Genomic DNA, 13,779 nt, shown 5'->3' with positions numbered 1-13,779 from the left:
CAGGAATGATTCCTTTCAGATTGTTCAATGCTAGACTTGCACGCTCCATACTGGAAAGGTTCCCAAGTGAAGGTGGGATTGCGCCTGTGAAATGATTGCTGGCGAGGCCCAACCTGCGGAGCCTAGACAAAGAGCCAAGTGCACTAGGAATTTTCCCTCTAAAATTGTTTCCATATAGATTCAGGAATATGAGGTTTGAACAAATACTCAAGGTGGAAGGAAGTTCACCTTGGAAGGAGTTATTTGCCAGAGAAAGATATCTCAATCGAAAAAATTGACCAACTTCTGGTGGAAAAACATGATGGAATCTGTTTCTACTGAGATCAATCACCCTGAGGAATGTAAGATTCCCAATATGGGGAGATAGTGAACCTGCCAGTTCAAGTGAAGACAGATTCAGGGAAGTCACTCTTCGATGTCTGCGACCGCATGATACTCCTTGCCAACTGCAAAACTGCAGTGAGTTGTTCCATGAGCTTAAACTATTGAAAGGATCCTCTGATATAAGATCCTTAATGGCAAGCAAAGCTTGCTGGTCTGTCTCATTTGTGAAGCCAAAAGTGGCAGTTACAGTGGTGGCTTCTATGTAGTTGATGAACAAAAGAATGCCCAAGAACCAAAGAAATGAGTTCAGTAGCCCTGAAAGCATTTTTCTTTTCTGATTTTTTTAGGTGTTTGTGCCTGATGAAGCCAGGATGAGCTGAAGCAAGTCAATAAGAAGCCAAGATCCTCCATTTTGTAGTTAGAGGATTGGAATCTTGGAGGACCGCTAGTTCAGTATACAGTGAAGAGACAGTGCTGTCAAATCTAAGTGGAAGCCACCACGAATCTACGAATGCATACAGGGGCCATTGACTTCACTGCGAGAAGATGCTTGTATTATTAACAGTCATCTTCAGAAAGTAGAAAAAATGAAAGAAAAACAGAAGTAAGCAGTGTTGATGGTACAGTTTCAACAGTATTGAAGAGAAGAATTTTAGTCTTCACGCGCAAAAGCTAGCTTAGCGATAACATCTGCTTGGAAAAGAGAATAGACACTGGTGGTGTGAAATCAAAGTGGAAACTAATACAATCTACGACTGCATGGGGCCATTGACTTGACTGTGCGAAGGTGCTTGTACTATTAATAGTCATCTTTATGTCTTTTTTCTTGCTGGAAAAAAAAAAAAAAAGAGTAAAATTGTACTACGGCAAGACAAATCAAGGGGCTTTGCCATTGATTAACATGAATTTTCCTCTTTACATATCAGGGTTCACATCTCTTAAGAATTAAAATGTTCATGCATTTCCTCTTTAAAGTTCCATGGACTGAATTATAAAATAAAATAAATTTATATATGAAAAGCTAAGTTCTCAAAATACAAGGATAAAAAATGAAGACTAAAATATACTTTTCCACACCTCATAAAAAATATTATAATGTATCAAATAAATTTGACTTATTAATTGGATGGTGTATCAAATAAAAATAGGAAAGAATGGTGGTTAAATTGTCAAAGAAAAGAAGAATGAGGAGCTGAAACGAAAACAAATTAAACAGATAAAAAGGAAACATGAAGGGAAGAGAGAAAAAGACTCTAACATCTTCAGCCTATTTCCATCTCTCTCTCCCCACCCCTTCAAGAAACTGTTTTTGTATTCACATGGAAGTCATTCTTTCTCGCTGATCAGACCCTCCATGGAATGACAGCTCCAACACCAGCCCGAAACTTCATGATGGTGACCTCCACGACTGTCATAGAAAGGGATAGGTGGAGAAGCTAATGTTTTTCCACCAAAAAACTCCACCCAAAAGTGGTGGAGCATTATTCCACGCGTAGATAGTTATGGTGGTGAGGGCGGCCGAGCTTGTGCGGGGTGTTTTTTATTCTCTTACCCTTTATGTTCTCTAGATGAAATGAATGACAACATGTGAAGAGAGATCAGATATCTTTCAACTTCATATCTTTTGCTACTGCACATGGAAGTTTATTTATAATATTATTTTTTAAGGTATGTTACATGTATTTTTGTTTTTTAATGAATGGAGTTGTTTGGATGAAATTACATGTATTTTAACTAATTTTATAAATATATAAATTTTTAATAATTTTAAAAACACTTGAAAAAATAATTATTGAAAAGTAAATTCAAAACCTAACCAATTAAACTAGTTTTTAAGATTTATATGTTTTATACCATGAACTTGATTAAAAAAAATTTATTGTAAAAACTAAAAGTTAACTTCAGCTATATTATACATTTTTTTTATGCAAATCGAGGATATTCAAAAATGTTTAAAATCGCATATGGAAGATTTATTGATTTGTTTTCAAAAAGAAACTATCATAAATATCTTTCTAAACAAAAGGTTTTTATTTTCTTGGAAGTTACAATACAAAATCATGTTTCCCAGGGCTAAGATCATGCAAATACAATTGCAATAAAATATTTTTCGGGTACTGCAAAATGAAAGGATATAAAATTGTAACCATGTGTTCAAAATAAAAATAATTATATACAAAAAAGCAACAAAGTCTAGGGATTTTATATACAAATATATAAAAATAGTAAAGTGGTCAAACATTATTTGATATACATATGTAATTTCACCTTAACAATGAAAAAAAAATCAAATTAGATTCTTTAGAGCTTTTAGAATCATAATATGGCTAGACTCAAATATTATATTTTTTGAATTTTTATATTTAACAATTTAATATATGTTTAACTCATATTATAATGAGTTTGTAGTGTGATTGCTGTCGTACTTGTGAGTAGAAAACAGGTATATTTAATTAATAATGTAATTAATGGATTTAGTTAGCTATACTACTATAAAACGAAATCACTTATTTTGAGATTTTGTTTTAATTATGTGTTTTATGTATAATCGAAATAGAATTAATAAAATAATTTATTAAGATATTATCTTATATAAGTGCATATTAATTATAATTTATTATCGTTGTTATTATTATTTTGTATTATTATAGACACAATATTAATGCACTATTTAGAAATAAAATAATATTCTAATTGTTTTAAAAACTTGAGTGGAAACAAGTAAAAATAGAACTTTATGTTGCAATGCAATATTTCTACACTTATAAAATTGAAAAACTGGTTTTAAAATTTTTCAAATTTGTTTTCAGTTTGAAAAACATATTTTAGAGGTTTTTCATAATTTTTATTTACATGTTTCAAACTCTTTTTCAAATGAAAAACTACATCAATAATACAATTTTTTATATATATACGAACAATTTTTTATCAATTATAAAACATTAAAATTATTTTTTATATATAATTTTCACATTTAATTATTATTATAAATTTATTTTTTATTATAAATTTAATATAAAAGATTTTCTTGAGTTAAAAACTATAACTCTTCATGATAATTTTTAATTTGAATAAAATAAAATTATTTTTTTGTAATTAGATTATACTAGATTCAAAATATTAGGATGATCATCATAAATTATTCTTTTAATTTCTTGTAGAAAATAGTTTTAAACTTGACATATTTCTAATTGTTTATGGTGAATCAAGTGGGGGGTATTAGAGGATATTCTTGATAAGAATTACTTGTATAAGTGTGAAAAGAGATCACTTCTATAAAAATTTAAAATGTTAAATTATTTAGAGTACTCTTTGAAACCATGATATGTTTTGGACCAAAACAAATATAATCTTAAGAACTAAAATTTTTTAAAAAGAAACTGTGTGATTTTTATTATTAGGGTTTGCATGAAAGGTTGAACAGTTTAAGATGTGATGTTCATTAATTAGCCGAGTAAATTTAATAATTTTTCATTAGAGCAGGTTCAGGACCAAAAACTACCTTACGCGATGTACAGACTTTCTATTGTTACACTATTTCATATGTCTAGTTTATATTTTATTTTGGCCAAACAATTTTAATTTGCGTAGATGATTGTTAAGATGAACAAAAAGTTATGTCTGATGAATGGAAAGTTATGTTTGTTAAATTTCTTAAATTAAGAGTTGTGTTTATTAAAACTCTTAAATTAAGAGTTGAGCTATTTTAATTAAAACTCTAGTTAAAATTGAGTTATATCTAGTCGTGGTGCGCGCAAGCTGGCCCGGACACCCACGTTAATCTAAAAAAAAAATTGAGTTATATCTATTTAAATAGAGTTATGTTTTTTTAAAAGGTGTGTTTGTGTGTTTAGCTATCAAAATTTTGTGTGTGTGTGTGTGTATAAAGACTATTATGAGAGAGAGAGAGAGAGAGAGAGAGAAACACATCAATAAACTCTTTTATTTCTAAAAGTTTTTACAAAGAGGAACACAAAGAATTTGGTTTGCTATTTATTCTCATTTGAGCTAATAAGAATAAGAAATTGATTAAGCTAAAGAAATAATACTAGAATAGCACTATTAGCACTAGAGAGCATGAAATTAATTTTTTTTTTAAGGCTAGATGACTGATATTTTTCCTAATCTTTATGTTAAAGTCTATTTTTAGTAAACAAATAATATAAGTTTATTTTTCTTATAAATATTGATTTTTAAAAACCAAACCATCGAAGCGAAGTAACAACAAATTATAATGTTAATCATTGGGATTTATTTTTATCTTTTTAGAGGTAGTGATTGTCTTAAAATCATCACATCAACACTTAAGGCAAATGAATTATATCTACAACTTATAACTACAAAATTTAACAAAGAACACTTTAAAAGCAATGCGGAAATAATTGCATTTAGTACAGATTATTCCTTAAAAAACACAATGCTTGGAGGTTAATTAATAAAATAAGCCCTTGTTTTAGCCTCATTTTTACTACTAGCTCTTTGTTAAAGTTGTTGGGATCTCTTAGATTGTTAAGGTTCGAGTTTCATTGTTTTTAGAATTTTAGTGGTTTAAAGTCACACATAAAAATCCCTAGTCTTAAAGGGACAAGTAATTCTCTATTTTGCAATTAGTTATATATCATGATTTTAGGACTATAAAGTTATAGGTTGTTATTTCCTTTTCTGTTTTGATGAAAGGCTATTTAATAGCCAAGTTATTTCTTTAACTAAAAAAGAGTTCTTCCTACATTTATAAGTTATAATGCTTTTGTTTTTGTAAAGTTCTTTGTCAATTATACTTGGTTCTAACATTTAGTATTAGAGCACTATCACGAAACCTGACCAACACCACAGACATCAAGTGTGAAATACTAACATGATAAGTGAGAGCAACTTTATGTAGCCTATTATCCCATGGTTCGATGGACACTACGATCATTGGAGTATACTTATGGAGAATTTTCTATATTCCAAGGAGTGTTGGAGTTTGGTGGAAACTAGATCTTTATAGCAGCGAAAGATATAGATCTCACGTAGGAATAGAAAAAGGTGATTAAGGATCAAAAGTTAAAGGACCTGAATGCTAAGAATTATTTGTTCCAAGCCATTAATCAATCTATTTTTGAGACAATATTGAAAAAGGACACAGCAAAAGATGTTTGGGACTCTTTGAAGTAGAAGTACCAAGGGACAACACGAGTTAAACATGCTTAACTCCAGGCTCTTTATAAGGAGTTTAAAGTGTTGCACATAAAAGCTGGGGAATCAGTAAATGACTACTTTGGAAGAATTCTTACCACAACCAATAAGATGAGAATTCACAATGAAAGAATAGAGGATGTGGTAATCATCAAGAAAATCTTGAGATCCATGACTCCAACGTACAGCTATATTGTATGCTCGATCAAGAAATCAATTGATTTTGATACTTTATCCATAGATAAGCTTCAAAATAGTCTACTGGTCATAAAAAATGGATCAACCATCACATTCTAGATGAACAAGCCCTTCAGATCATTTACGAACCTCAATTAAGAAGAATAAGTGGTGATAGAGGTTCTTATCTGGGTAGGGGCAAATTTAGGTTTGATAAAACTACCCAAAAGTGTTATAACTTACATAAGTTGGGTCATTTTCAATAGAAATGTTCCAGAAAAAGCAAGAAATATAAGGGTCAACTTTGTTAAAACCATTGAAAAAATATTATTAATAGCATATATGGATGGCAACGAGACTTGAAAAGATCACTTGTTGTTTCTTAATTCTGGGTATAGTAATCATATATGTGGGAAAAGAGAGTTATTCTCATAATTTGATAACAATTTTAGATAAAAAGTGAAGTTGGGCAATAATACAAGTCTCATTGTACAAGGAAAAGACAATATTTGAATGGAGATAAATGGGATCATACAAGTTCATTGATGTTTTCTTTGTGCTAGAGTTGAAGAACAATTTACTAAGCATTGGTCAATTGCAAGAAAAAGGTCTTGCAGTGCTCATGCATCATAAAAAATGCAAAATTTATCATTCTAAAAAGGGCTTAAACATGGAAACTAAGATGGAATGTAACAAAATATTCGTTGTGCTTGGTTGTTGTCCATAAAAAAAAAAAAAAGGTTGTTTCTCTTTTATGACCACAAATCAAACTCAACTTTGGCATTGTCATTATGGTCATCTCAATTGGAATGGTCTTAAGGTGATCCAACAAAAGAATATGATGGATGGATTGCCTCAGTTAAAGGATCCTCTAAAGATTTGCGAAGATTGCTTAATAAGAAAACAACACCGTGTTCCATTTCCAAAGAAAAGTACATAAAGAGCATCTAGAGTTTTTTAACTAGTTCATGTAGATATATATGGGCCAATAAACCCAATCAAAATAGCAAAAAAGGTATCTCATTACCTTTATTAATGACTATAACAAAAAAAAAACTTAGGATTATTTATTGGTTGAAAAATCAGAAGCAATTGTTATCTTTAAATCTCATAAAACTAAAGTTGGGAAAAAAAAACGGTGCATTCATAAAGAGTCTTCGAATTGATCATAGAGGAGAATTTACATCACAAAATTTCATGCACCTCTGTGATGAGAATGATATCCAAAGGCAATTATCAGCTGCATATACACCTCAACAGAACAGGGTTACAAAGAGAAAAAATCACACTATTATGAATATGGTGCGCAACATGTTGTCAAAGAAGCAAATCTTAAAGAAGTTTTTGCCTGAATAGTAAATTAGACAGTGCATATCTTGAACAGAAGCCGACACTTATTGTGAAAAGCAAAATACCAGAAGAGGCCTGAAGTGGATTCAAACCTTTAGTAAGTCACTTTAAGATTTTTGGATGCATTTCTCATGTTTATGTACATGATAGTAATATAGTAAAGCTTGATGCTAAAATTCTGAAATGCATATTACTTAAGGTAAATGAAAAAATCCAAAGCCTACAAATTATTTGATCCTATCTCTCAAAAAATAATTATGAGTCAAGATGTATTTTTTAAGAAGACCAAAGGTGGAACTAGGATGCTAATCACAAAGAAACTATCTTAGTTGAGTTGGAATGGAAGGAAGATAAAGATGCAGGTACAAATGAAAGCCTTGGAAAGGAAACTAAAGCAAACATTACTCCTGCAAATGAACTTAAAAACATAGGGTTTGTTCAAAGTGTTTCACTCAAAAAGGGAGAGTCTTTAAATGATAGCAAAGGATGAGTTTCTTCAATTGATGGCAGAGGATGATTTTGAAGACCACCAAGATATATACAAGACTATGTAAGTGAACAGGGTCTCTTTAATAAAGAAAATATCGATATGGCTTATCTAGCATTATTCTTTAGCTATGATCCTTTGACATACAAGGATGGAGTAAAGAGTAGCAAATAGAGACAAGTCATGGATGTTAAAATCAAAGTTATATAAAGAATTAAACATAAAAACTCATTATGTTGCCATTTAGACTGAAGACAATTGAAGTAAAATGGGTTTTTAAAATGAAACTCAATGAATATAGGAAAGTGGACAAACACAAGGCTCGACTTATTGTAAAAGGGTACAGTCAACAGTATAGAGTGGACTATACCAAGGTGTTTGTATTAGAAGCTCATTTGGATACCATTCACATAGTAATCTTATTTTTAGTTTAGAAAAGCTAGATGATCTATCAATTAGACGTCAAGTCTACATTTTTGCATTGAGAGATAGATGAAAAAGTGTTTATGGATCAACCACTAGATTATGAACACAAGTGACAAAAATCTAAGGTATATTGACTAAAGAAGGCTTTGTGTGGACTCAAATAAGCTTCTCGAGCTTTGTATAGTCAAATAAAGACCTATTTTGTTCAAGAAGGCTTTGAGAAGTGCCCTTATGAACACACCCTATTAATAAAAATAGGAGAGGGAGGCAACTTTTTTATTGTGTCTTTATATTAATAACCTTAAATTTATTAGTAATGATGAGATTATGTTTGAACACTTTAAGAAATCCATGATGGTTGAATTTGACATGATTGATCTTAGTAAGATAACATATTTTCTTGGAATTGAAGTTTTGCAAATGATGGATATCATATTCATCAGTTAACGGAAGTATATTGTAGGAGGTTTACGAGAAATTTTATATGGAATAGTGCAATCCAATGGTTCCTGGCTTTAAACTTACTAGGGATGAAAATAGAGTAAGGATCGGTGGGATACTTTATAAAAAAATCGTGAGAAGCCTTATGTACTTGACTGCCACTCATCCCGATTTGATGTTTGTAGTAGGTTTAATTAGCATATACATAGAATGACCCACTAAGACTCATTTATAAACAGCGAAAAAAGTGTTAAAGTATTTGAAAGATACAATCAGCTTTGGATTATTCTACAAGAAAGGAGGAACTAAGGAACTTGTTAGTGATCAGAATGATAAGAAGAGCACATCTGGTTATGTTTTTACTCTAAATTCAAGTGCAATGTCTTGGTCTTTCAAGAAACAACTAGTAATCACTCTTTTAACTACTAAAGCAGAGTTCATTGTTACTACATCTAGTGTTTTTCAAGCTGTATGGCTAAGAAGGATTTTGGAGCAGCTTAATCATTGTCAAAACAAACCAATAATGGTTTATTATGATAACATCTCATATATTAAATTGTTAAAGAATCCAGTCATGCATGGTTGTATCAAACATATTTATGTGTGTTTTCATTTTTTTCAAAATCTCATTAAAGATGAAGTTGTTGAATTGGTATAATGTTCTACTCGGGAACAAATTACAGATATTTTGACAAAGCCACTAAAGCTCAAGGTGTTTGTGAAGATGCATGGTTTTATTGGTGTATATGAATATCCAGAGATAAATTGAATGTTGATATATAATTTAAAAAAGAATGTTCAAGTTGTTAGAATTTCCTAGATTGATAAGGTTCGGGTTTCACTGTTTTTAGGATTTTAGTGGTTTGAAATAACGGATAATAATCTCTAGTATTAAAGGACAAGTAATTCTTTGTTTTGCAATTAATTATGCACCACAATTCTAGGACTGTAAAGTTATGGGTTGTTATTTCCTTCTTCTTCTCTTTTTTTAATAAAAGGCTATTTAATAGCTAATTTGGTTTTTTAACTAAAAAATAGGTCTTCTTGCATCTGTGAGTTATCACAATGCCTAAAGATTCGTGATAACTAATCCAAGTTTGTTAAAAATAGGATAAGCTTATCACAATAGAAGACCTATTCTAAGGCAACAAGACTATAAACCAACATAATCACAATGCCTAAAGATTTGTAAATTCTTTGAAGAGTTGAAAGTTCTATCAAGAAACAAGATTGACAACCAAACATTGGCAAAAATTAGAATATTATTAACCAAAAAAAGTGTGCTAAAAATTATTTTCAAGAGTATTTATACCCCAAGCCAAAAAAATTATTTTTACTAATGGGTCACATATAAACCCAATTTAAATAATAATTAATCCAAGCTAAAATTAACCTAAACTAATTAAAATAAACAAGTTGTTAAGGCCTCTCATGCTTTATGGTATTCAATCTCAACTTTCTAACCAAAATAACACTAGCAACATTAGTATAACTACTACTATCAATTATCATATTGAATACCTTATCGTTAATTAGGCATCTAGTATGAAAGATGTTCTCCTTTTATTGTTTCACATCATTCTCTTTAGTCTGATCACTAAATGACCTTCTAATCACTAAAACTTTATCACCAACAGCATATTATAAATCATTAGCATCTTCTAGTGGTGGCATGTTGACATGACTAAAAGATTGATGTCTTCTCCCAAGTGTAGGAGTGTCAAAGTAATAAATAACCCGGCAAGACCGAGGTCGAATCATAGGGAGATTAATTGTACAAATTATAAACAACAATTATAAACAACAATAATAGCAATAACAACAATAATAACAATAACAATAACAACGACAACAACAACAACAACAACAACAACAATAATAATAATAATATTAATAATAGTTATAATAATAACAACAATAATAATAATAATAAAGAAAGAGAAGAAGAAGAAGATGATGAGAATTTTGAGATGAAATATTAATGTAAGGATTAAACAATGATAATAACAAATGTCAAGGTTAGAGGTTCCACTAATGGTATGTCAAACAAGTATAGTATAAACTCTTATTATTCAATTGGAAACCACACACAAAGGAGGTTCCAATCAGATTATAGATTGTTAACATGATTACATTAGTCATCTTATTCGATTAATGCTAGTACTTGTAAATCTCGTCAGGCATTCATGATTATAACTTATGCTAACAACAAATCAAGTTCCATGCCTAGCTCAGGTGTCGGTTATACCATACAGTATGAACTATGTAAGTGCCAAGCATTTGTTGTACCAAGTGTTGTACAACATCAATCAAGATTAGTCATTTAACAAGCAAAGTATTATAGAGTGATCACGTTATAAAAAACAAAATACCATAGTATCAAACATTAAAGTCCATATTAAGTTTACACTATACTTATTCTTACACCATTAGTGTAATCTTTTCACCTTGACATAATAAACTTAGCTAGACATAATGAAAGAAAGAAAAATAAATAAACAAAATAAGAACATAAATAAGATAAGAGTTAACAAAGCAAAGGAAAGGAATTGAAAGGCATAAACTTGATATTAATGAAAGCAAAACATAAACATTACAAAAAATACAGAGAAAGGAAAAGCATGATCTTGATCTGGAAACCAAGATGCCTAAATACATGGCAAATGCCTCCTTTTATAGGCCAAAATTGGGAACTATTGATTTGATGACTAATTGATGAGTGGGTGGCCAACTCTTGACTTGATGACAATCCTTATCTTCTCTTCTCTGCCCAAAACGTCATTGATAATGTTAAAATTGGAGCCACTTGAAAACATGAAAGTTCTAGAAAATCGTCTCAGCTTTCTTGTGTAAAACATTCAGCTCATTTGGACTTCTAGAACTCCAGATATGGCTAAAATACTAAATAGTGCTCGGGCTAGAGGACAGATTCGGGCTTCTTTGTTGTTGCTACAATTGGACTTGAAAATGACCTTTTTAGATCTTGGGCTCCATATGAAAGTTATAGGCCTATGTCTTACCTTTTCATCCATATAAAATAGACCCAAATCTGAGATCTATAGCTCCAGATATGACCCAATTACCAAACAGTATTCCGGTTTGGATTGCACCGACATCTCTTTTCTAATTTTGGTCATCTCTTTGCCCTTGCAATTTAAGTTCTTAAAGTCATCAATCAATCCTTTCATTTATGTGATAGACCTGCATTTAAAATGAACATTTACCATAAATTAAAGGTATCTTATATTATTAGATATATTATTATAAACATGCTTTAGTTAAGGAGTTATTGATACTTCAAGTGCAAAATGATGATATAAAACCATGATAAAAATGCACTTTTAAGTACTAATTACATGTCATCACAATTAGAATCCTCACTAGTGGACACAATCTCTCTATCATCCCTTAGAATCATAACTTGATGATTTGCACACTTTGATACATAGTGTCTTAATCTCTGACACTTGAAATATTTTATATCACGATTATGTTTCAGTTGGACTTCTCCCTTAAGTTTTTTATCATTAGCCGATTCTTTATAGAGGTAGGTTCAACAACTTTAGAAGTCACCAAGGGCTTTGATGGCGCACTACTCTCTCTCCTATAATTCAACTTTCAACCCCAAGAAGACCCCGAATAAGCTTCAAATCATGTATTACCTTTCCTTTTCAATTTTCCTTCAACCATAATGGCCAAATGCACTAACTCTTTTAATTCAACATAAGTTTGCAACTTCATAACATTAGTTATGTCTTTATTCAAGCCATTTAAAAACCTAGACATAGTAACTTCCTCATCTTTATTAATATTAGCTTTAATCATAGCCACCTTTAATTATTTATGGTACTTCTCCATACTCTTATTACTCTGTGTAATCATTTGTAAATGATTAAACAATTCCTTGTAATAGTGTTTAGGAACAAATCTTATCCTTATTATTGTCTTCAACTCCTCCCGCATGCTAATTGGTCTTTCTATATTCCTTCTTCTTTTTACCACCAATCTCTCCCACCAAACCATGGTATAATCAGTGAACTCAACTATAGCTAACCTAAATTTCTTTTCTTTAGAGTACCTATAGATGTCAAAAATCATCTCATCTTTTTTTTCCAATCCAAGCAAGCTTCTGGATCTGTTAAAGGTTAGGATTTTTAACTTAATACTACCCAAATTTTGGTCTACACACCTAAATCATCAAAATCCCCTCTATACTCAAAACTTATAAGTGGTCGAATATGTCCCCTCCTTAGCCAATTCTCATACTTCTCTCCCCTGTGCATATAATCCACTACCACGATTAAGATCATTCTCGACTTCATCTACAGCAACACTCTCCTCTTTCCTAACTTTTATACCTTTTTTACCACGTCCTTTATCAAACCTAGTCTCTAATTTTTCAATCCTAGTAATCAACTCACCAAACATAAATTTCATCTATTATTGTATTCTCAAAAGCTCATCTTCTGGGATTTCACCTTTCTTTTGTGGCACACTGTTAGAAGACATTATTTTAAAAAAAGTTTGTACAAAAAATCATTAACAGTGAAAATAACACCTCACACACTTGTATCTTACATAAATTTATAGGTTTCACTCCAACATGATCCCTACGTCTTTTTCAACTCATATTATCTTTTTTTAAGTTCTTAAAATCACTTAGCAACAATTCAGAAAAGCAATCAATTATATAGTGAATTTATAAATTTGATATAGACTAAAAAAGCAAGAAATTTACAAAACTAACACAACAAAACTACGATGACAAATTCATGAGTAGCAATGCAAATTTGTGTGAATAATATAATGATTCGAAGATGCAAAATAAACTAAATGGAAGTAATAGTACTAAAAAGATTTCCCATCCAAACTAAAAATTAAATCAAACAATGATATAACCTAAAAAAAAAAAAGATAAAGAGCAACACAAATTCTCAATGATCAATTTTCTTCCCCTAGCTCTCGGTTAAATTCCAGAATGTTGATTTTCTTTTCTTTTTTTTTACAGCAACAATCAAAATTTTAAAGATCAAGCCTTTTTTTATACCAATTCGGCAATCAAGAAAAAAAATCAAAAACACACTCTTTTTATGTATATATTGTGACAAGATTAAGAATTCAACAAGAACACTACCTTATGATTTTGTGCTCAATAATTCAAGAGGATGCAAGAATCCTAATTTTTTTAATATATATGGTCGTAACTAATCAAGAAAAAAATCAAGAAATGAAAGATCAAAATTAAAGGATATAACTGATTGATACTTAAAAGTATATTTTTATCAAGGTTTTATATCATCATTTTGTACTTGAAGTATCAATAACTCCTTAACTAAAGCATGTTTTATAATAATATATCTAATAATATAAGATACCTTTAATTTATGGTAAATATT

The 13,779-nt window shown here is 30.3% G+C and overlaps 1 protein-coding gene across 2 annotated transcripts in view; it reads right to left on the bottom strand.

The window, feature by feature from the left end:
• The window catches only part of LOC105133343 (probable LRR receptor-like serine/threonine-protein kinase At3g47570), a 3,864-nt gene extending 2,827 nt beyond the window's left edge, over positions 1-1,037 (bottom strand). Inside the window, exons 1-2 of one of the 2 annotated variants that reach the window (XM_011037298.1) lie at positions 229-304; positions 4-122 (exon numbers count right to left, since the gene is read on the bottom strand). In XM_011037298.1, coding sequence (XP_011035600.1) covers positions 4-49 — 46 coding nt within the window. In that variant the 5' untranslated portion in view covers positions 50-122; positions 229-304. Of the gene's footprint in view, positions 1-3 lie in introns of both variants that reach the window. The other variant, XM_011037297.1, reaches the window with a different exon arrangement.
• Between the last annotated feature and the right edge of the window lie 12,742 nt (positions 1,038-13,779).

This window comes from Populus euphratica, unplaced genomic scaffold, assembly GCF_000495115.2.
Source record: "Populus euphratica unplaced genomic scaffold, PopEup_1.0 scaffold114.1, whole genome shotgun sequence".
Taxonomy (NCBI): Eukaryota; Viridiplantae; Streptophyta; class Magnoliopsida; order Malpighiales; family Salicaceae; genus Populus; species Populus euphratica.
The sequence above is the reverse complement of the archived record's forward strand: the minus strand, read 5'-3'. Positions and strand labels throughout refer to the sequence as shown.